Source organism: Buceros rhinoceros, unplaced genomic scaffold (assembly GCF_000710305.1).
Source record: "Buceros rhinoceros silvestris isolate BGI_N320 unplaced genomic scaffold, ASM71030v1 scaffold32991, whole genome shotgun sequence".
In the NCBI taxonomy this organism is placed as follows: domain Eukaryota; kingdom Metazoa; phylum Chordata; class Aves; order Bucerotiformes; family Bucerotidae; genus Buceros; species Buceros rhinoceros.
This window is the reverse complement of record NW_010393057.1, coordinates 44,949-65,238: the sequence shown is the minus strand read 5'-3', so window position 1 is coordinate 65,238 and position 20,290 is coordinate 44,949. Positions and strand designations below refer to the sequence as shown.

Here is a 20,290-nt window from a genome sequence, read left to right as displayed (position 1 = left end):
GTTGCAGAGGCGGCTCTTGCAGCGAGCAAAAGCCAGGCCGTTTGTATTGGTGTTAGTCTGGTCTAGAAGTGCTTGTGAAGGTCTAATCTATACCAGTATGACACTTGTGTTACACAGTCCTGTCCTGCTTCTAGAACCATCCGTAATTTGCAAACTTGGACCGGGTTTTCAAATCTCCATTTAGAACTATTGTCACTTCTTAAAATTGACTTGCTCCTGGTGTTGGGCTGTTTATGTGGGACATAAACTTCATTGCCTCTGTTACACGGTCATGCGTTTGCAGCAAAATGTTCTCATTATTAATTCTGCTATGTCATTTCCAGGGATTAAAAAAAGAATATCAGCAGGTATATTTATGTCTGCACTAGTTCCTATTCTGACACAGCTTTTACTGATCTGGTTGTCTCTGTTCTGGCCCAATAAAGCAGCACATCTGGTGCTGTGCTGAAAAACCGTTCAGCTCTATTTTGGCTGAACCTGATAAAACTTCATAAAATGGGAGAACTGCAGACTGAGCTATTCCATCCATCTCCTCAGGTTTTGCAGGCTTTTGAGGAAATTCCAATGTGCAGTGTCCTGGAACAGATAAAAGAAAAACACAATCTGGAAAAAGTGAAAAAGGTGAGTGGGCTCAGAGCAGCTCTGGCCAGCAGCCAGTTTAAATTAACCATTCTCTCCTCTTGGAAGGGTTGGTGTCTGCAGATTGTAGTTTTGAGGTTCTTGCTAAAGCAAATGACTATAATGAATTAATGAAAGTATTTGTGAAGACTGGAAGTTGATGACATTACCCTCTGGCCTGGTGTTAGCTGAGATTTGCCCATGTGATGGAGAGAGAATCTAGGATTGTTCTTAAACATAGTGCAGGGGTTGCTTTTCAGTACGTTGTCTTCATAAGCAGGTGTTCAGGGCTAGATCTTCCAGCCATCTCATTCCACTGAGCAGAGCTGTAGCTGAATGCAAAGTCTAACCACTCGGTGAAGTGGATTTTTAAAACAGCCCCCCCCCTTTTTTTTTTTCCTTTTCAGAAACTTGTGAGAAATGCTGCTTTTGGGAACTTTTTTGGAGTCATGGCTCTGTTTCAATCTGGCCGGCTTGTTAAGGTAAGCTCACGGCTGTTCTGTTGTCTGTCAGCACTGGATCTAGGGCTGTCTGGAGAGAGGATCTAGAGAGAAGGGCCGGGTCATTGGCTAGCCAATGGGGTGAGACTTGAAGCATCCAGTTCAGTTCATTTCTTTTGCGTTATCCATGGACTTTTTGTGCTTGTTAAATGTTTCTTTCTGACTAGAATGTAGAAAATGTGTCAGATAGTACAGGAGGCTCCTGCCTCTCCTGGAAGGAAGGGATGTTTTGTCATGTAAAGCCAGAAAACACCATTGTGGGAAAAGCTGAGTAGCCTGTCAGGAAGGAATTGCGTAGATTTCTTATGACAAGTAGGTGTAAGGATCTCGAGAGTGGATGTCACCTGAGCCTTCAGCTTAATCTTGGATGCATATCCTCTGGTTTTGGCTTGTCTTCCCTTTCTAGGACCAGAAAGCTCTGCTGGAGAGCATCCAGCTTCTCCAGCAGCTGTCACATCACCAAGCGCATCTCAGAGATCTCCCTCGCAAAACTCTCGTTGACATCATGTCTGAGGTACAGCCAGAGCACGTGGTGGGTGGGAGGAGGGAGGACTTTGCTTCGGGGACTGCTTTTTCTTTAGCTTGTTCGCAGTTGAAAGTTAAAGGGCGTTTGCGGAAGAGTGAGTTTAAACTGTGGGAGCTGTTTCCTGGGTTGTGTCTGGGCAGATGCGTTTATTCTGGGGAGAATGCTCTGGTTTAGCTTAGTCTGGTTTCATCATGCACAAACTCCTGGTCTGTTTTTTCTCAGTTGACTTGCACGAGTAGTACATTAGACCCTCTGCTCTTTGGAACAGAAGTACGCTGAAAACTCTGACAGCAAACCTTCTTTTGTGGGCTGTTGGGAATTAAAGGTTTTATGGACATGGAGTACAGGAACTCTGAGTATGCAGTAAAAGAAGAGTTTGTTTATTTCCGTCTTTTGTGTGAATGTTCGTAGATGTGAAGACAACCAGTGAAATCAAAATTCAGTAGTGTTTGTATGGAAGTGTTCTGTCTCATTTACTCTTGATGTTAGGTTTAAATGTCTTTCGAATCCATAAAGTAGTTTTTGTGCTTTTCATATTGTATTGATGAAAACATTGGCTCCGGTTTTCTCTAAAAACATTGAACACAGTCATTTACCAGCAAATCCTATTGAAGCAAGTAACTTATTTTTAGGAAATCTAATTAAAGCCAATACAAGAGTGTTTCCTCCTCCCCAGGCTGCAGGGAGAGGAGCAGTCAGACAGCACGAGAACGATTGCAGTTGACCATAGTTGTTATCTGGTGACAACACCCTGTCCTGCTCCACAGCGTTAGGCACCTGAGGACTGTATGGCAGTGCTGGACACATCCATTACTTCGTTTTGGTTGTGTCACCATAAAGACTCTTTCTGAAGTTTCCAGAACACTGCAAGCTTTTAGTGAAATGCTCTGTAATGCAGATATTTGAATATACTACACAGCAAGTTAGTGAAATGCCCTCGGATGTTTCTCATATGCTCTCGCCTTCGTTCCTGTCTAGGTTCCTGAAGCTGTGTTTGAGGAGGTCCTGTTCGGCATCTTGCAAAGTGACCTCGCCTCAGCCTTCGCATCCCCAGAGAACCTGCACCTTTTGCTTGTGGGCATACAGAAATTCCCTGCTGTTATGAAACCTAAAAATCTGAAGAAGCTGTTTGGCTCACCTACTGTTGTAAACAAGGGAAATATTCCCAGGTAACTTCTTCAGGAAGGAGCATTAAATGCAGCGTTCTTGGGCTCTCGGCTAGCAGTGAGAGAACTGTGGCTTTCACTCTGGTACCTGCCTGAATTTGCCACTGCAGGTGCTGTTAAGGGTTAGGCACTGACTGTTGAGCCGGTTCTTAAATTGTAGCTCTCCTTTCTCCCAAGAGGCACAGCCTGCAACACTCGGGAAACATTCTGTGTCCCTCAGCAGGATGAGTTTGGCCTTCAGCAATCCCTTCCCAGGCCAGATCTCACACATTATTTTCTTTCTTCTTCCAGACTTGTAGAACTTCTGCAAAGTGCTGCCAAGTCTGAGAAGAAGGACAAGAAATTGCCTGGTGTAGTGTTTGATTTGCTACAAGTTTCACTGAAGGAAGGTGCCTTTGAGCTGTTCTGGAAAGAGGGTGTGGAGAAAGGGCTATTGAAGGAGAAATCGGGACCTGTGAGGTTTGTTTTAACATTCCTCGTTTGTTGCTTTCCATATTATCCTTCTGTTTCTTGCCCCATCTTGATCAATATGGCAGTGGCTGATGTCGTAACAGTAGCTATTGCAACCTCTTTTCCAAGTCTAATACTAGATCTTTGTGGGATTATTTAAGTTACTTGTTGAGACTCCTGCCAAATAAGAACAATGCAAAATTAAGAAAACAAACCTGTGAGCATTTTGGGGAAGCATAATTTCTTTTGTACCACAGCAAGGCAGTCTGTGGCCAGATTTAAGTCTTTCTTGGCTGAAGAGTTTAGAAGTCATAGAATTGAACATACAAAAAATTTTCTTAACATACTACATGAGTGTCACAGTGAAAGGAAATAATTTTCCAAGCCTAAGCAGTTTAAGTCTTGTTTTATTTCTTGGGTAGATCTGAAAATACCCTTTGCATGCCCAAAAGTGTTGCTTTTTAGCCTAATTTCCGACAGAAATAACTGATCTAATAACTCCTGAGCTGATTGGGCAATTTTGATCAAATTTGACAGCAAGTTGCTGTCTAAACTCAGAAAGTTTTTATTAGACTTGTGGAAATAAAATACCTGAGGTGAAGAGATCCAGAAAGTGGATCCAGAAAGTGAGGAGGGAGCTGCTGGAGAAGACAGCAGCTGGAGAAGACATTTCTAGACAGCAGAGGACCTGCTGAGAGGAGAGATCTCAGCAGCTCTGCTAGGCAGCAGGAAAGCTTTGAACAGGAGTGTTTTTGAGCACAGGATCTAAGATTTTTTCACTTCTGCCCTCCTGTGTGCTCCATGTACTGCCACTTCTCTTCTGTCTTCCCCTTGCATGTGGCTTTACTGCGGTGCCTCTGCCTGAGGGAATCTTTGTTTCTACCCAGTTACATGTGCTACCGGTTGCTGGGCAGTGCTCTCCCCTTGTTGTCTCTGGAGCAGCTACAGATGGTTCTCAAAGGGAAGGTGATGCAGCACTACGGAGAACACGTGGTGACCACTCAGGTGGGTCTTCTGAAAGGACTTGTGCTCAGGCCTGAAGACCCTGTCCTGAGCAGAAGTCCTCTCCGCCCCCATTTCTAATTTCACATCATCTTGTATAAAATAAAATCTGGGTGATTTTAGACCTTGGACTCTTACTCAAAGCAAGGTTATTGTATGACCACTTGTTGCGTGGGCTGAGTATAGACTGTGTGTCATCATCGTAGCTTATTTGCGTATTTTTTGTTCAGACTTGTTTGAAGGGTTTTGAAATTTGAAATTCAACCCTGACCCCCTGCTTTTACTGATGATGCTGAGAAAGCTGTAATCATGGGGGGAGCAGAGGAAGAGCAGCCCTCGGCATGTTAACAGTGTCAGATGTCATCCTTTAACACTCCTTTTGATTTGGCATGTCGAGAAGCTCCTTTTTGTCTGTTTTTCTGCTGGGTGTTGCATAAACATTGGAAGATAAAGACAAAAAGGGGCAACTCATGCTTTTGTTTATGTTAGTGCTGGTTTCAATAAGCATGTCTGAGGTTTAAGCACAAATTTTATTTGGGAATTGGATTTTGGAACTCCTTTTCTTCCTTCCCTCCTGGGAAGCCCTACAATAGAGGGAGGAAGAATAAAAGGGGAACGCTGATAAAACTCGGCTTTGGCTTGGCTGTTGTGGGCATGTAATCCTAAGTCTCCTCGTGTGGGCCCGAAAATCATTGCCCTCCTTTGGGAGCAGCAGGACTCTGCAATCTTTCTGTTCTGGTGTCTGAGCAGCAATAGATGCGTGGGTTTGCTGTGAAAATAATGCTTTCCGTGGTGCTTCCCTGTATGCACCGGCTTTCTCCAGGGTTTATCCACTGACAGTTGTTTTCCTGTTTCTTGCTTTCTGTGCCTGTTGCACAGTGAATTAGTCTGTGTTCCTCCATGGACATCAAATAAATGTTGATTTAATTCCTGTCTGGAAGGTACAAATCCACTGACGGCAATGATTGACTAAGTGCAGGGAGAAACCCCTAATATTGCTAATGATGGGGAAGTAGAAAAGATCTTAGTTTGAATTTGCTGCTGCTGTGTTTGTGGGTTTGTTTTGTTTTGTTCCTTGACATGGGTTGCTTGTTTTGGAAAGCAAGTAGTTATCTTGTACTTTCCTAAGGGATTCTGGTTGTTGTTGGAGGTGGAAGTAGACAAAGCTTGAGTCTGGTATTTACTGACAGTTTTCTTCCTCAATCCACTTTTTTTCAGCAGGGGGTGAATGTACTTGATGTGTTTTTGTTGAGAGATGATTGATGAAACCCCTGTTGTGAGTTCCTAGCCTGTTTACAGCAGCCTCTCCTGGAGTTTTTCTCCCAGTTTTCATCCTTATGCACAAGTGTTGAGTTCTTCAACTGTGGAAGCAGGAGCTTGCTAAGTTGTGTTTTGTGTGAAATTTTTTGCTGGTTGTAATTGGATGGATTTGTAGTTAATAAGGAATTTTTAGCACCTGTATTTAAAAGTCTAGCGTTCCCTAGACTTTCATTACTTCCTGCTCCTGCCAGGTCACTGCATTGATCGTGATACTATACCAGACAAGTTGTTTTATTCATTTATGAAACTTGCATTGCATTTTTGGAGCCAAGCCACAGCTTACCCTCCTTGAAGTTTCCCCAATTATGCTTTTGTATGTTTTTTTCCAGAACAAATGAGTGGGATTGAACACTGTGGGCTATGAAAGAACGTAATGAAATGGAATATATGGTGACGTGGGACATGTGCTGGTGGTCTGCATGGTGCTGGACAGTGTTCCAAGGCCAGCAGCCTGCCTGCTGTATGCCTTGTGGATCAGTGGCAGGACGGAGGGTAGGACTTAGCACAAACCAGAAACACCTCAGGTTGTGGGTTTTAGGTCAAACATGTCAACTCCCCCCACTTTCAGAATGCCTCAACACTCCACCAGAGAGGAGAGGTGGGATTTGTTCTACCCACTGTAGGGTGCAGGGCTGATAGATGAGATGAATTGATGTGGGGAAAGCCTAGGGTAGTTGATGTGAGGATCACCCTGGACTTTCACCCAGAATAAGAGCTGATGAGCCTAGGAACTTAGCTGCATGGGCCAGCCTGTGGTCCAGCCCGCTGAAGCCTGACTGTTTGGGGAAGTGCAGATTAAAGGATTGAAGCTGGTATGTGACAGGGTTCTTTGCTTACAGAGGTTGCTTCTGTGTGAGGAAGACCGTCAAGTGAAAGTCATGATCTGCTTTATGACAAATGTTCAGGCACATGACTTCAGTTTACTTAGTGCAATCAAATTTGTGAAGAGATTTGTATTAACGAAGACACTCAGACTCGGTGTGAGATTTCTGACATGCTTGCTTCACTGTTTTTTTCAGCTTCCAGACCGATTTAAGTTTGCTCCGGAGATGGAAGGATATATAGACGAGTTTCTGAAGAGCTGTGATGACCCAGAGAGGCAGCTGGCAGTGATGATCAGCTTCTCTACTCTCACTAATCAAGGCTATCCAGTGTTGTCCAGCTCTTCCAGGGTAGTCAGACACCTGCAACCAGAGGCACTGCACAAATACGTTGACTGGCTCAAAGATATGTTCCTCCATCCAGACCTGGACTGTTGTTTAGAATTCTCAAGTAACCGGCAAAAACACAACCAGGAAAATGTAAACATGTGAGTGTACAGATGATGCACTTTCCTCTTTCTGTTTTGTGGTTAGAGTAGCAATCTGTGTGAAGTCTGGTTCGGGCAGCCAGGGTTTGCTCGTTCCCTTGCCATGTGTTGACTATTGTTGGCTGTTTCCTCTGTCCCAGAAGGTTTAGCCCCAGCATCTGACTCTTTTTCTGGGATAAAGTTCAGTTCTTCAAATATGAGCAAGCATGGTGAGAACCAGCCAGGCTGACCAAAGCAGACTGATCTCCAGAGAAGCCTTTGCTCTTGTTTTTCTAGCCTTGACAACTGCTTTGGCAAGATTGTCTGGTGGCTTTCTTTTTCACTACAGACTCAGGTCTTTGTAGGAATTGTGCGTCCCTTTTATCTGACTACTAAACTGGCCTGAGGGCTCTCGTCTCCTCCGCCCACAGCAAAGCACCCACTTTCATGTCTCGAGTAGCCTGTAAATACTTACATCCTTGATAGGCATTCATAGCAATTTCTAGCCAGGAAGACTTCCCAAGAGGAAGTCCTCCTTGGTGCTGCTACTCGCTGAATACCCACAACTTGGTGGTGTGGGGTTATTTCTTCCAAAGAAGGTGTAAGCCGTAAAAGCACTATGTCTGTATAACTTGTGCCCCTATAAACTCCCTCCGGTGACTGCTGCAATTCGTGAAATTCTTTGTGCTCAACTGCAGTACCTCAGTGGGGTAAATACTGTCTTTGCATAGCAGAAAGAGAACTTGGGAAGATTTTATCTGTTCTTATGTACCCATTGCTTTCTTACTACATAATTTTCCTGCCTTTAGTGTAAAGCCTCTAAATAGCTGGAAGTCACCTCTTGCTCTGGTGGGTTGTGATTTGTGTTTATTTCGGGATAGTGTTCAAACTACTGATTGTGTCCACTTCCTTACTGAAAGAGCACAATATAAGCTTGCTCGATTAAGAAAATGGATTATCCACCGGCTTGCTAACATCGTGGAAAGTCCAGTGAAGAAAGAAGAGAGCCTTGTGATGGACATTTCCAGGTGAGAAGGATTTAAAGACTTGATGCCACGTGTGCTTGGACTAATTCTGTTCAGTTCTGTAGCAGTATTCCAAGTAAGCTTTTAATTGTGTTCTTGTTTCTGTCCCTTCTAGATTTTGCTTCTTCCATGCTTTCTTTGAGACTAAGAAAAAGACTTCCCAAATACTCGAGGCGAACATTCTTCCATCAGAGCCCCTGGATGAACAGACTCATTCAGTGGTAGAAAGCTACTTTTTTGGGTAAGGATTTTGCTTGCATGCTTTAAGCTTGGAAATTTCTTTTTTTTTTCTCCTGAGGATAAGATTAGCCTGCAAATGATAGGACGGGAGGTTTGGGATTGTGAGATACTAGACAGATCCCAAAGACCTTTCAGTTTTGTCAAATAAAAATGCATTTTTTGCATGGCAAACCTGCTGCGCATGTGCGTGATGATCTGGTAGGTGTAGAGTCAAGCTCAGTCTGCTTTTTCTCATGAAATTTCCTTTGCCTCTGTTGCAAGCTGGAAGAGGAAGAACCCAAGAAAGAGGTGGTGGTGGTGTGTGGGTTGCTGTTGGCTTTGTCAGCTCTGCATGCGACCTGCTGCCAGCTCTGCAGTCCTCCCTGTACTAAGGGAGATGGAGTTGGTAATAACAGACACTTGTAGGTGATTGGCAAAGCTGGTTCTCCAACCTCAGTAGAAGGAAAGCGGAGGACGTGGTGGGACACGGAACGGGAAACAAGTGAGGAGAATAGTCAGTGTCCTTAGGGTCACCGAGAGCGCTTGGGGACACCAAGACAATGAGCTGTACGTTTCTGTGCTTGGATTCCCGCATGGGTTGAAACTTCAGCCCTGAAAATCTGGGTTCCAGTGAGTGGCCAGAGCTCTGGGATGAGAGTGCTGTGCTAGTGGGCACTGTTTTGGAAAGTGTGAGGAGACCATCTGGTTCCTCCGACAGTAACATGCTGGTTGCTTTTTCTTTGCAGGTTACTTCAGACTTTAAACACCTTGACTGTTTTGGGGGACACAGCAAAGGCTGAAGCCTTGAGGGAGAAGCACATCCATGGTGTGACTGCAGACGGGAAGCTGTGGATCTTTCTCCTTGTCGAGTATGGCCACAAGCTGCTCTCGAGTGAGCATGTCAAAACTCTGAAGCCTTTTACCAAAGGACAGAGGGATGCCTGGGAGAGGTGAGAGGCTTAGGAAGCTGGTGCTGGGATGGAGAGAGGAGGGTGGAAAAGCCCTAGTCTTGGTCTCTCTTTAGGCCAGTAAAAGAGAAATGGTGTACTCTCATCCTCCTGCTACAGCAGAGCTATCTCACAGGCAGTGGCAGTTCTGTTTCTTCCCTTTGAGTATCCTATACCTGGGGCTGGGTTTCAGGATGCCTTTCTGTTTCTTGTCACCCCATTGCTTTCTTCCTGTTCCTTCTGTGTGTTAACTATCTGTAGGTGGCCGTGTACTTTTCTATCTCCGCTTGTAGTTCCTCTTCCAAACATGACTATAATTCTGCTAATCTTTTCTCCTAATAACGCCCATGCTGACTTCTCAGTGACTCTTTTCTGAGCTTGATTTTCCATAAAGGTCTGTGCCTTGCTGTTAGTATTAGGAATCTACCTGTGCCTGAGTGCAGAATTTTTTATAAGCCACACACGGTGAGATATTGTCGTTGGGTTAAGATTGTGTACTATAAGTATGTCCTGTTTCAGTAAATTAAATGTTAAGTACAGCAAATGGTAGTATAGGTTTGGTCATGTTCATCAGAGGGGATTTGCTGCTGTAATTGTGAAAGACTCAAAAGGGTTTCTTTCTTCAGAACACTTCAGTCTGTGAAGAGTCTGCAGAAGAAGGAAAATAAATCAGACAGTGCCAAAGTTGCTGCTTTCCAGCAGCTTCTGCTTTTAATGGCCATTCATCTTTTCAAGGTAAAGCCTCTGAAGCACATCCGAGTGGTGTAAAGTGGGCTGATGGCTCGGCTGAGCTGGAGAGTTTGTTTGTTCAGAGATCCAATCTTTTACGGCCTCTGGCTTCTGAAAATTGGCAACTGGCAGCTAATCGACTGTGATTCTTACACTGGCTGTAGACATCAACTTACAGGGGCAAAACTTGGCCTGTGTATTAGTTTTACCCTTGATTTGCTGCTGAGTGGAGCAATTTTTACTTAGTTTGTATTTTCTTCTGCAAAGGGGTTGCAGTAGCCAGTTTTAATATCTGTGTCTATTTAGAGAGGTTCTTGGATTCGGGGCATATTCCCTCTGTTGCTGTTGGTAGTGGGGAATTCAGAAAGGATGTTTACTGTCTGCTTGTGATCAAACAGAACCAGGCTGAAACAATGGATGTTCTGAGTGACCTTCTGAACTGCACAGAGAGAGCATTCAGCAAAGAACCAAAGAAGAAAAAGACTGGTGAGTCCTTCCTGCAGAGAGAAATGGAGTGGGGTTGTTGATGGTCTGTCAAAAGACTGAAGGTGGCAGTTGTGAGTTAGTGAAGCACTCTGAGTGCATGGGTTCTGGCTCCATGCACTTATCCCCAGGAGAATTCCCCTCTCCTTCATTCTCTTTCCTTGTCTTTCGAAATCACTTGTCTCTTTCTCCAGCTCTCTACCCACATTCTCAGTGGACTGCATTCCTGTGTGCCTCTAAAAGAATGGGTGAGCAGTGTCCAGGGGAGGTTGCTCATTTTTAGTCCTTGTTCTGTGCTGGCCAAGAGCTTGACTGAAGTGGTGGTATATGCCCAGGCAAAACTGTGAGCTCTCCTAACAGCCGGCAGGCCTGAAGCTTGGTACTTTCAGAGCTCAAGTTCTGGGCAAACTAAATGAGTCCTATGTATAGATACAGCCTGTTTGTTGATTTAGGCCAGTCCTCATTTAGGGCCTGTGAAGCTGGGTTGGGTCTTTACCAGGAAAGAACCTGGCTTGGTCTTTTGACTTCCTTTCTAACTGTGGTCTTGTTGTTTTCCTTAAATCTCTGTGTAAATTTGAGCGTACTGTGAAAATAAAAGCTGTAGTTCTGCAGTGGCTTCGTTGTGCATAGATTAGGATTCCCAGACTAACGGACCAGTTTCAAATGTCAGCACTTTTCATGGGCTGTTGTGACTCCTGATTTGACTGGAAACACTACAAAATGTATTTCCTTTTGCTGACCAGCTGCTGATTGCTTTAATGTGGCCAAGTAGGTGTCTCATGATTTGTAGAACTGCTACTCTAAGCCATGATTTAACGAATAGTAAGTTCTGTTACCTGGAAAGGCCTTGCGGACACCTAAAGACAAATTTCAGGCATGTTTCTTTCTATGGTTAGTAGCCTTCCACACATCTACAATCTTTAGCTTCACACTTGATTGTTTCTGGTCTGTGTGGCTGAGTTAGTACCTCTAGCAGTCAGCTAGCAGGACTGTCTTTTGTGGTGAATTTTTCTGAAGTCTCTTATTGATATGCCAGCACAGAGGTTTTACCCCTTCATGTCACTCTGTTCCTGTGCAGATAGCGCAGAGCCAGGATGGGTTGAGGTGATGGTGGAAATCCTCCTGTCCCTCCTTGCCCAGCCCAGCCTACTCATACGTCGGATTTCCAAGAGTGTGTTTGTTCGGATCTGCCCTAACCTGACCAAGAGGGGCTTGCAGCTGATCCTGGATGTAAGTGAGGCACTGGTGGGACATTTGCCTGTCTTGTCCCTAACGGACATACAAGCATGTCTCTGTTTTGGGATTAAATAAGTCTCCTGAAAATAAATAAAAACTACAGAATTTTAAATGTTGCTTGAGAGAGTTGTTTGGGGTTTTTTGTTTTTTTTTTTTGTTTTGTTTTTGTTGGACCCAGAGATCTGCTAACTTAAAGCTGTATTCTTGGGTAGTTTTAGGCTGAAGAAATACCTGCGTCAGTTTATATAGCTGGTAGATGTTATTTGTGGTAGATTTTATGAATGGTAACAACTTCTTTTGTCTAGAAGGGCTAAGCATAGAGAGGCTAAAAATAAGTGACGCTGACAATCTGAATTGGTTGTACCACTAAGGTGGTATCTTCTGAGAAAGTAATATATGGATTGCAAAGGTGAGCCGTCATGTGCTTTATATGATCAACCTTACTTCATCTGTAACAAATCAAAATGTGTGGTGTCACCAACCTTTCCAGGCTTCTCCATCTCTTTTGTTTCTTAGAGAAAGGAGTTGGTGTGTTAACATGATATTGTAAGGCAGAAAGCTGAATGCCCTTACTCGCTATTTCATCGTTCAGCTGGCTTCCTGTGCCGAAATTCCTCTTAGCTGTACACTAGAAACACATCACAACAAAACACTGAAAAAACCCAAGTCCCTCTTTTTTCTGCAGGTTGTTGACCCGTACCAGGAGCAAAATGAAGAAAGTGCTGTTGTTGTGATGGAGGAATCGAACAAAAAGAACAAATCTGCACAGGACATGGTAGTGGATGTGCCATTGCCAGTGAGAAATACTTGCCAGACTTTCACTGTTTAAAAATAGGGTTTCTCCTACCTGTGGTAATAGACATAATTGCAGTTCTCTGTCTTCAGTAAAATGGCTGTTGGTTTATTAAGATTTATTTGAAAAGCACAACGCACAAATGGCTTGTTGGAAGTGCATGTTCATTAGTCCCTTGGCCTCGAAGGAAGATGCTGTTGTAGGTGTGACTGTTTGGATAGGTGACGTCCTGAGAACAAGTAACTGCATCCTGCAGTGAGCACTGGCCTCTCTTTTTTGCGGCCACAGATTGAATTGTCACTATGATGTGACATCTGAATTCAAGATGTCGGGTTTTAAGAACTGCAGAGATTCGAGTCACAAAGCATTACAAGCATTAGCAGAAAGGAGTCAGATGGGGGCTGTTACTTCACATGTTCCTTGGAAGCTTCTTTTTGGTATTCATTTAACGTGACAGAGAAGTCTGTACTATGTTCTGCTTTTAGCTCTTGTGAAGCTCTGGTATTGTTACCTGAGGTGCCCTTACTTGAATCTGAGGGCTGGAAGCAAGACAGTGCAGTAAGGAGAGGCTTGAGTTTGTACTGCTGAACAGTCATACACCAAGAATCGAGCAGGGCTTGAAGAATGGTGGTGTCACAGATAAACTTTTCTTCCTCAGGATGAGGAGGGAAGTGAGGACTCCTCAGATGAAGGCGACACTGAGGAAGAGAATGACAGCGGAGATGAGGAAAAGAATGAAGAAGTTGATGATGATTTTCGCAGTCAGCTGATGAACGTTCTCCAAGCAGGGAATGCATTGGTATGTTTTCACTGCTGACCGTGATACAGATGCCAGGAGGTTTGGAGGGATGAAAGATTATTGCCCACATCCTGTCTGAGCCCATGCAGTGATAACCCTGGCAGTCACCTTTGTATGGCATTTGCAGCAGAAGGTCAGGATTTTCAAAGCAAGCTGTAGGAGTAAGTTGCTTGTTCTTTTATTTATTGTTAGTGTGTCTTGAGTGCTTTTGCTGGTTCAGTCAAGCCTGATACAGCTTGTGTTCCTGCCTGTAATAAAAGAGTTTGATGTGAACTGAAGCACCGAGATACTGTTCCGTGGTGCCTGTATTGGCTGGCTTGTGTGATCCTTGTAAGCCACCTTGGAGACTTCTTGTAGCAGTGCTGGAGTGTGGTTTAATGAATCCTGTAAAGGCTACAGACATAGTAACACCTTACCCTCCTTACTGAAGGAGCAACAGCACAGAGGGAGTCAGTGTCAAAACCTCAGCCCCTTCCCTCTCCCAGTCCTCAAGCTCTGTGTGTTACGACCGTGCAGCCAGGACTACCTGATAGGAAATATGAGCTAGATTTTTCATCAATCTGAGCATCTGTTTTTCCTCCCCATGTTGTTATTCTGGGTCTAGAGGAAGCTACATCCCTACTGTGATTGTGAATCTGCTCTTGGCTGTGGTTCTCTCCCCACTGGCTTTTCGAAGTGTGTGAAATAACATGTTTTTGCATTCTAAAAACAAAAGGGAGGAGATGAGAGTGATGAAGAGCTGGATGATGAGGCTATGATGGCTCTTGACAAGAACATCTCAGCCCTTTTTGCGGAGCAGCAGAAACGGATCCAGGCGAAGAAGGATGAGAAAGACAGGATGCGGAAAGAGAAGATCCTACGGAGGGATTTCAAGATCAAGGTGGGAGATGAGTGTTTGGTGTGAAGATCTCTGGCTTACCAGCACATTAGTTGTAGCCTACTGCATGCCATGAGCTACCTAACACTAAACAGCTTGGACATTCATGTGTGTCACAAGCTCCTGGAGTCTGGGACTGGATTGTTCTGGATTCGTACAGCACCTGGCATGGGCAGCAAGATCATGGGCAGTGACTTGGGGTCTTGACAATGCCTACTTCAAACCAAAAACCAGCATTGTGCTTTCAGAAAGTGAACAGTGATTTCCATTTGCTGGAAACCAAAATGATTCAGTTTCTTAGATCCTTCCCCACACGCACCCAAAGGTAAGTGTCTGTCAGTTTTTATAAACTGGATGAGCTTGATGTGCTTTAGAGTTACCCCTCTGGTAATTTTGCAGTGTAAGCTTTCTGAGGGGTTATGATGCGCTAATAAAATCAGGAGGGTTATGGCTGGCAGCCCCTGGTTATCTGTGACTGTCATACTGACCTCAGGCCACTGGCTGTGAGCGTGGGCTACCCAGGACACTCGACATCCAGGGACAGCTCCAGATGAAGGCTGAATGGTGTGGCAAGCCATTGGCTTCCCTGCATTTTCACTCTAATGCTGTGCTAGAAGAGGCTGATTTTATGCTAATGCACTCTCTGGAAATCAAGTGGGGCTTGCAGGGGTGAGAGCTATCAGTCAGTGGTGCTAACAGAGATATGTGCCAAGTGACAGCAACCACAGGTCTGGCATGGTGGCAGTGATTCTCCTAACTGCTGTTTCTAAATGCTGTCACTGCACAAAATAGGATGAAGTCAACAGGCAGCCTTTAATCTTCGGATTTTTAGTTTTCAGTTTCTCATGCCGTAGCAGTACAGATGGTGGCAGAAGGTGTACAGACCTCAGCTGCAAAATTTTTTCTTCAGCCCCTGACAGCTGCTATGTAGACCACTCCATTGTGAAAGACTTGCTCTGAGTAGATCCGTCATGTCTCCTTGTCTGCGTTAGTTCTCATGTCAGTAACTCTGTGTTTGCAGGTGCTGGATCTGATTGAAGCCTTCGTGATTAAGCAGTCAGAGAACCCCTTGGTGTTTGACGTCATTGAGCCTCTGCTTCGGGTGATTGAACAATGCATGGTCTCAGACTCTGACAAGCAGGAGGTTGAATTCCTCCAGAAAACAGCCAATATCTTCAGGTGAGTGTCCTTAGTCCTCCATATAATAGGCAGTGGCTTTTGATAGACTCCAGTGGTGTTGGTTGAATCCCAGAAGGGGATTCTAAGACTAAGGACAATTGTCATGTTTATAGATCACGTAGAATTTAGAATTAGGTTACCAGCACCACACATGCACAGAGTGCTTAGTCCTAACCCACAGGAAAGAAACGAGGATCTGGGCCTTCTAGTCTGAGGGACTTCAAATGTCAAACCTGTCTGCAGATAGATAGAAACCTTAAATATTGATACTGCAGACAGTGCTATGTCACCGAGTATCTGCACAGGCCTCTGACCTCTGAGTCAGACCATGCAGCAACTCCCTGGGCTTACAGAGCTGCTGCTGTGGCTGAAACAAAACTCCCAACTCTTGAGAGAGGCAGAGTGCAAATCCTTCCTGTTCACAGCCAGAAGTGAGGCACAATACAAGCTAGGCACGCACGTAGTGCATGGTGTGTGTCATGATGCTTCCTCTGTACACCACTCCCTGACATCCTCAGTGCTGCTCTGAAGCATTTTCAGTGCTGCTCTTCACGCCCTGTTCAGAAGAAGTTCTGCAGTAGCAGGGTTTGAGGCAGCCAATCCCCATTGTGGGAGCTCTGGAGGAGAGTTGACTCTGATGCCTGAAGAGGCGCTTGAATGCAAAGAACAGTGTCTCCTCACCCTCTTGCCTCGGCAATGCCTCTTCTGGTGCCTACAGCTAGCACCAGTTTCGGGTTCGTTGTCCTGAGCCTGGTGATAAGGGTTTGTAGCAATCTGTTACCGAGAGCTCTTTCCGTGGGTAACAGATTTGGGTTTGTTTTTCATGCGCTTTCAGGAACTCGCTGTGCCGAGCTAAGCAGTACTGCAGGAGAGTGGATGCCCTGCAGGAAGATTTGCACGCCTTTGTGGAGAGGCTGGTGCAGAAAGCCTGCAAGCACACTGACACTTCTGTGGCTCTCTATTATTTCAGGTGAGTGCTGAAACCAGTGTTTCTAGTCAGTGCTGTGGGCTGGTCTGTAAGCAGGCATCTTGCTGCACGTTAAAACAGTTCAGAGGAGTAAGAGGCTTGATGAAGGCTGGGTGCCAGCATCTGTGGGAGCGAGTCAGTCATCCTGGCAGTCAGAAGCAGTTTCAAACACATGTCCATTTTTTCGTGATCATCTTCTGTGGGTTCTGTGATACAGAAACGGTCTGGCATCGTTTTGCTGATGGTGGTGGGAAGCGCTTCCTTGAGGCTTTGTGGGGGAGTAATGACTGGTGTGTGGTTCGGTGTGGGGATGAGTGTCATCTGAAGTCAGTCTGTAGTGATGGTTCTGTAAATACAGTGGTTTGCTGTCTCCGTGATAGCCCAGTGAGGACAATAATGATTACAAGTCCTGACCATAGGTCCGAGCATTCCCTCCTTTGTGCTCAGTACAGGTGAATTAGGATACGTGTATTTGTTAGGAAACATGAGCAATTTTGCTGTTTCCTGGAGTAACTGGGAGTGCCCTTTACCAGTAGGCTCTCTTGTGACTTGCAGGCAGTTTCAGGAGGACTTTCATACACTGCCTAGGATTTCTCAACACAACTATGTCTGCAGTGGGTGCCATGTTATGTGGTCAACCTGGTGCTGTCGGGCAGCGTTGGCTCTGCAGCACCCCTGGCTCGTGGCTGGGCAGGAGCTGTGGTACCTCCAGGCAGCATAGGGCTGGCTGCGTGTGCCGCGTGGCTCTCTGACACCTTCCTGGCAACGACAGTCCTGAGTGGAGCTGTGCCCAGTTAATACAGCGTTTCTCAGAAGCAGCAGACTGTCTGCATGCTCTCTCAGTTGATATGCCTGAGTTCTCCAGGCACACAGCAGCCGGGGCTGCACTGCAGTGCTGGCTGAGCTGGGCGGGCTGGGAAATCTTGGGCAAACACAGATGTTCTCAAGCAGTGCTAGTCAAAAGCATGAGCTTGAGGAAACCAGGTTGATAGTCAGGATATCTGATAAATAATGAAACGATGCACCCTCCTAAGATTTATTTGTCTTTAGGTCTGGCAAGAGCGGGTTAGACTGACAAAAGGGGCCCTCTCGGACTCTTTAAGCCCCTTTGGTACAGAAGAAGCTACCTGCAGCACTTGGCCTCTGCCCTCAGGTGGCTTTACAGTGGCACAACGACGATACCATGCTGTATCCTTCCATTTTTCTTTTCTTTTTTAGTGCCTCGTTATACCTCCTCAAAGTGTTGAGAGGAAGCATGTCTGATAAGTCATCAACTCCTCCTACCCCTCTGCCAGAGAAACAGAGAACCATCCCGCAGGCTTGCCAGGTAGGACAGCAGGCTGCGCTCGAGGCAGGGGGTTTTGCCAGTGAAGTTGCTTTGCACCGTTTCGCTGACTGGACCTTGTTTATTGAGTATCGCTGTTCCTGCTGCCAGCAGATAACTGTCTATATGATTTTTTTTCCATAAAGCTGTCACATTCCCCATCCCTTCTGGCCCTCACCCTCCTGCCTTTGCAGTGCCAACTTGCCTGTAGCCACCAGGGGCTGCTGATGTACAGTGGATCCGGGTTAATTGCCCGAGAAGCCTGATGTGTATTTATGCTGCTCTCCTGGCTGGTTTGCTACTTTTTCCTTTAATCTCTTGGTTGTCACTCTTGAGTTCTTTTCGGAGAGGGTGCAGGGGAGCAGGGAGGCACAGGACAGTGGTGGATGAGAGTGAACTCCTGTCTCTCTAAGGTTAACTTCAGTTATCTCAGGGTGAAGAGAATGTGGAGCAGCCCTGGTTACAGTGGTAGTTGTTTGTAGGGAGACTCTTCATCTGGTTGTGCTATGGGTGTCTTTTATGTGGGGACCCTTAACTGTCTGGTTCCCTCTCACCTGCTGTCTCTGCTGAATTTCACAGGTCTCTCAGTGTGGTGACTGTGTTTATTGGGCAGCCCAGTCCAGCCACCTGCACTAGAAACCTGGCAAGTAGCGTTTCACCAGCTAGCCTTGTACTTGCCTCTGAATCTCTCAAATTGTGTGCAGGAATTAGTGCCTTAATTCTGTTGACATTTTATGGCCGAGAAACATAAACAGGGCAGCTTCATGGTAAGAGAGGGCCTGGAAATTACAAGCACTGAGATATTATTAGTGACTGAAAAGACAGCCGATTGTTTCTAGGGCTTAGTGAGAGACGGAGAGTGTTAATCTAAGCAGCTCCTGTTCTGTACTGGGCCTTTCTGGAAAGAAAAACAGATCTGTGTGGAATATAAACAACATACTTGACGTTGAGGCTAGAGCGAGACATGCTTCATGGCATCCTTGTGCTTCCTCATCCTTTGCAGGAAAGGCTGTCATTCCTGCAGGAACAGAGCTGTGGTCTTGATCAGCCAAGGACACAGCCGGCAGCTGAAGCTGAGCTGGTCTGGGGGAATTGATGCAGTCCAGTTGGTGTGATGCTGCTGGTGCTGACATTGTGTTGAGGTCGGGAAGGTTTTGCATTGGTGAACCAGAGACAAAGGTGTGGTGTGTTTTCTGTGAGCAGTGCCTTGGGAGCACAATCTGGAGCTTTTTGGTAAGCAGCAAAGTGGAACTAGAGCAGATCCTACAATGCAGTGGTCAAATGTATGGAAAAGCCTGTTCCTACAGAAGAATTTTTACAGGAAACATCTGCATGGGAGGAGGAATCCATTTTTTCCCTGCAGACATGTATGTCAGATGAATGTTAAGTATAGATGCTCTACTAGGAAACTGGGGTCGTGTATTTCAAGATCCTGCTCCCCTGGTCCTCTCTAGCCTATGGTCAGCTGCAGTAGCAGTGGGAGTTTGACCTGAGAATGGGACACAACATTAGTGCATCTTTAACTTGCTGTGGGGCCACGGAAAAATTGCTTGGGCAGAGGTTTGCAAAAGGCCCATCCACTATTGTGGTGCTCACAGCTTTGACCTCCTAGACCTTAATTTTTTTTCTTCTCAGAGATCTGCTCTTCCCTGGTGATAGGAGGACAGTCAGAGATGTCAGGATACGATTCTCTGCACTTTGCTCTTCATTCACCCCTGTGTTGTTCATTTGGATCCATATGGCCCGCGCAGGTCTGGGTTTCTTCTTCCCTGCAGAGGGGGATGTTGGAGCATTTACACAGCTCTGGGCTTGCTGGATCCCTGATCAGAGCTAGGGCTTGTCTGCCGGGTACCTGGAAATTCTGGATATAGCTGTGAAGTGTGTTTGTTGGTCTAGGTATCTACATACACTGATACCTCCATATTCAGATAGCTCTACAGCTGAGAACACTCTGTGCACAGCACAGGGGTTGCAGGACGCAATTCAAGTGCTCTGTGAACCTTGTGTGTGTTAGACATGCCCACCACAAACCTGGCAGTGCAGCCCCCGCACTACACCACACGACATGCCGTGTCTGTAGCCTTACAGAAAGCTGTGCTGTCCTTCACTGACGTAGTCATATGGCTGTTGGTACTGGGGAGACTGTGTTTAGGCCCCACTTGGTTGTTTCTTCATGATCTGTGTTGTATTTCATAGGCCTGTATCATGTAAGCTACCCAAGAATATCTAGTTGTTGGAAAAGCTGTGCGTGCTGATAGAAGTTAATTACTTCATTGCTAGTGATTCATCCTTGTGTTTCACTGGAATTTCTTTGTTCTGCTTTTTCCCTGTAGCTTTTGAGCACAGGTTGTTTAAATGTGGAGAGGGTGACTGTAATCTATCAGCAAGCACTGGCACAGTTCTTCACTAAACGGAACAGTGCCCTTACAGCCTCCATGTTCCATGATCTCTTCAGACGCTTCCCGGTAAGTGTTGCTGACTGTGTGGTATGTTGTCTTCCGCTAGCTCTAAAGTCCGGTTGTAATTCTGGGGAAAGCAGAATTCTTTCTTCTGGGCTTTCAAAAGTGCTGTAACGTTTTCTAGGATCTTCACCTGCTCGTGTTCTCAATGCTGCATGTTTTGATAGCAGTGCTGCACAAGGCCAGGATCTCATTTGTGGTTTTGATTGGGATACTGTATGGAGAATGCAGATGAACAGAAAGCTGCTCTGTAAAGCATATCTTGAGAAGTTCTGATTTTTTACCAGTATTCAAGACAACATGGATGAGCAAGGTTTGCACAAAGGCGGAAGGGCCAGTTGGTTTAAACAGCTAATGTAGCTGCTGCCCGGCTTTGCTCTGAC

General features: G+C 45.5%; 1 protein-coding gene across 1 annotated transcript in view; it reads left to right on the top strand.

The window, feature by feature from the left end:
• Positions 1-20,290, top strand: part of MYBBP1A (MYB binding protein (P160) 1a) — a gene marked incomplete at its 5' end in the record, with an annotated part of 56,149 nt that overhangs the window by 386 nt on the left and 35,473 nt on the right. Inside the window, 20 exons of the mRNA XM_010144733.1 lie at positions 538-621; positions 1,026-1,100; positions 1,525-1,632; positions 2,623-2,813; positions 3,102-3,269; positions 4,148-4,265; positions 6,602-6,891; positions 7,791-7,898; positions 8,011-8,136; positions 8,861-9,064; positions 9,688-9,796; positions 10,189-10,276; positions 11,352-11,503; positions 12,195-12,284; positions 12,961-13,101; positions 13,817-13,981; positions 15,000-15,157; positions 15,993-16,127; positions 17,343-17,451; positions 19,782-19,913. Of these exons, the coding sequence (XP_010143035.1) occupies positions 538-621; positions 1,026-1,100; positions 1,525-1,632; positions 2,623-2,813; positions 3,102-3,269; positions 4,148-4,265; positions 6,602-6,891; positions 7,791-7,898; positions 8,011-8,136; positions 8,861-9,064; positions 9,688-9,796; positions 10,189-10,276; positions 11,352-11,503; positions 12,195-12,284; positions 12,961-13,101; positions 13,817-13,981; positions 15,000-15,157; positions 15,993-16,127; positions 17,343-17,451; positions 19,782-19,913 (2,751 nt within the window). The remainder of the gene's footprint in view (positions 1-537; positions 622-1,025; positions 1,101-1,524; positions 1,633-2,622; positions 2,814-3,101; positions 3,270-4,147; positions 4,266-6,601; positions 6,892-7,790; positions 7,899-8,010; positions 8,137-8,860; positions 9,065-9,687; positions 9,797-10,188; positions 10,277-11,351; positions 11,504-12,194; positions 12,285-12,960; positions 13,102-13,816; positions 13,982-14,999; positions 15,158-15,992; positions 16,128-17,342; positions 17,452-19,781; positions 19,914-20,290) is intronic.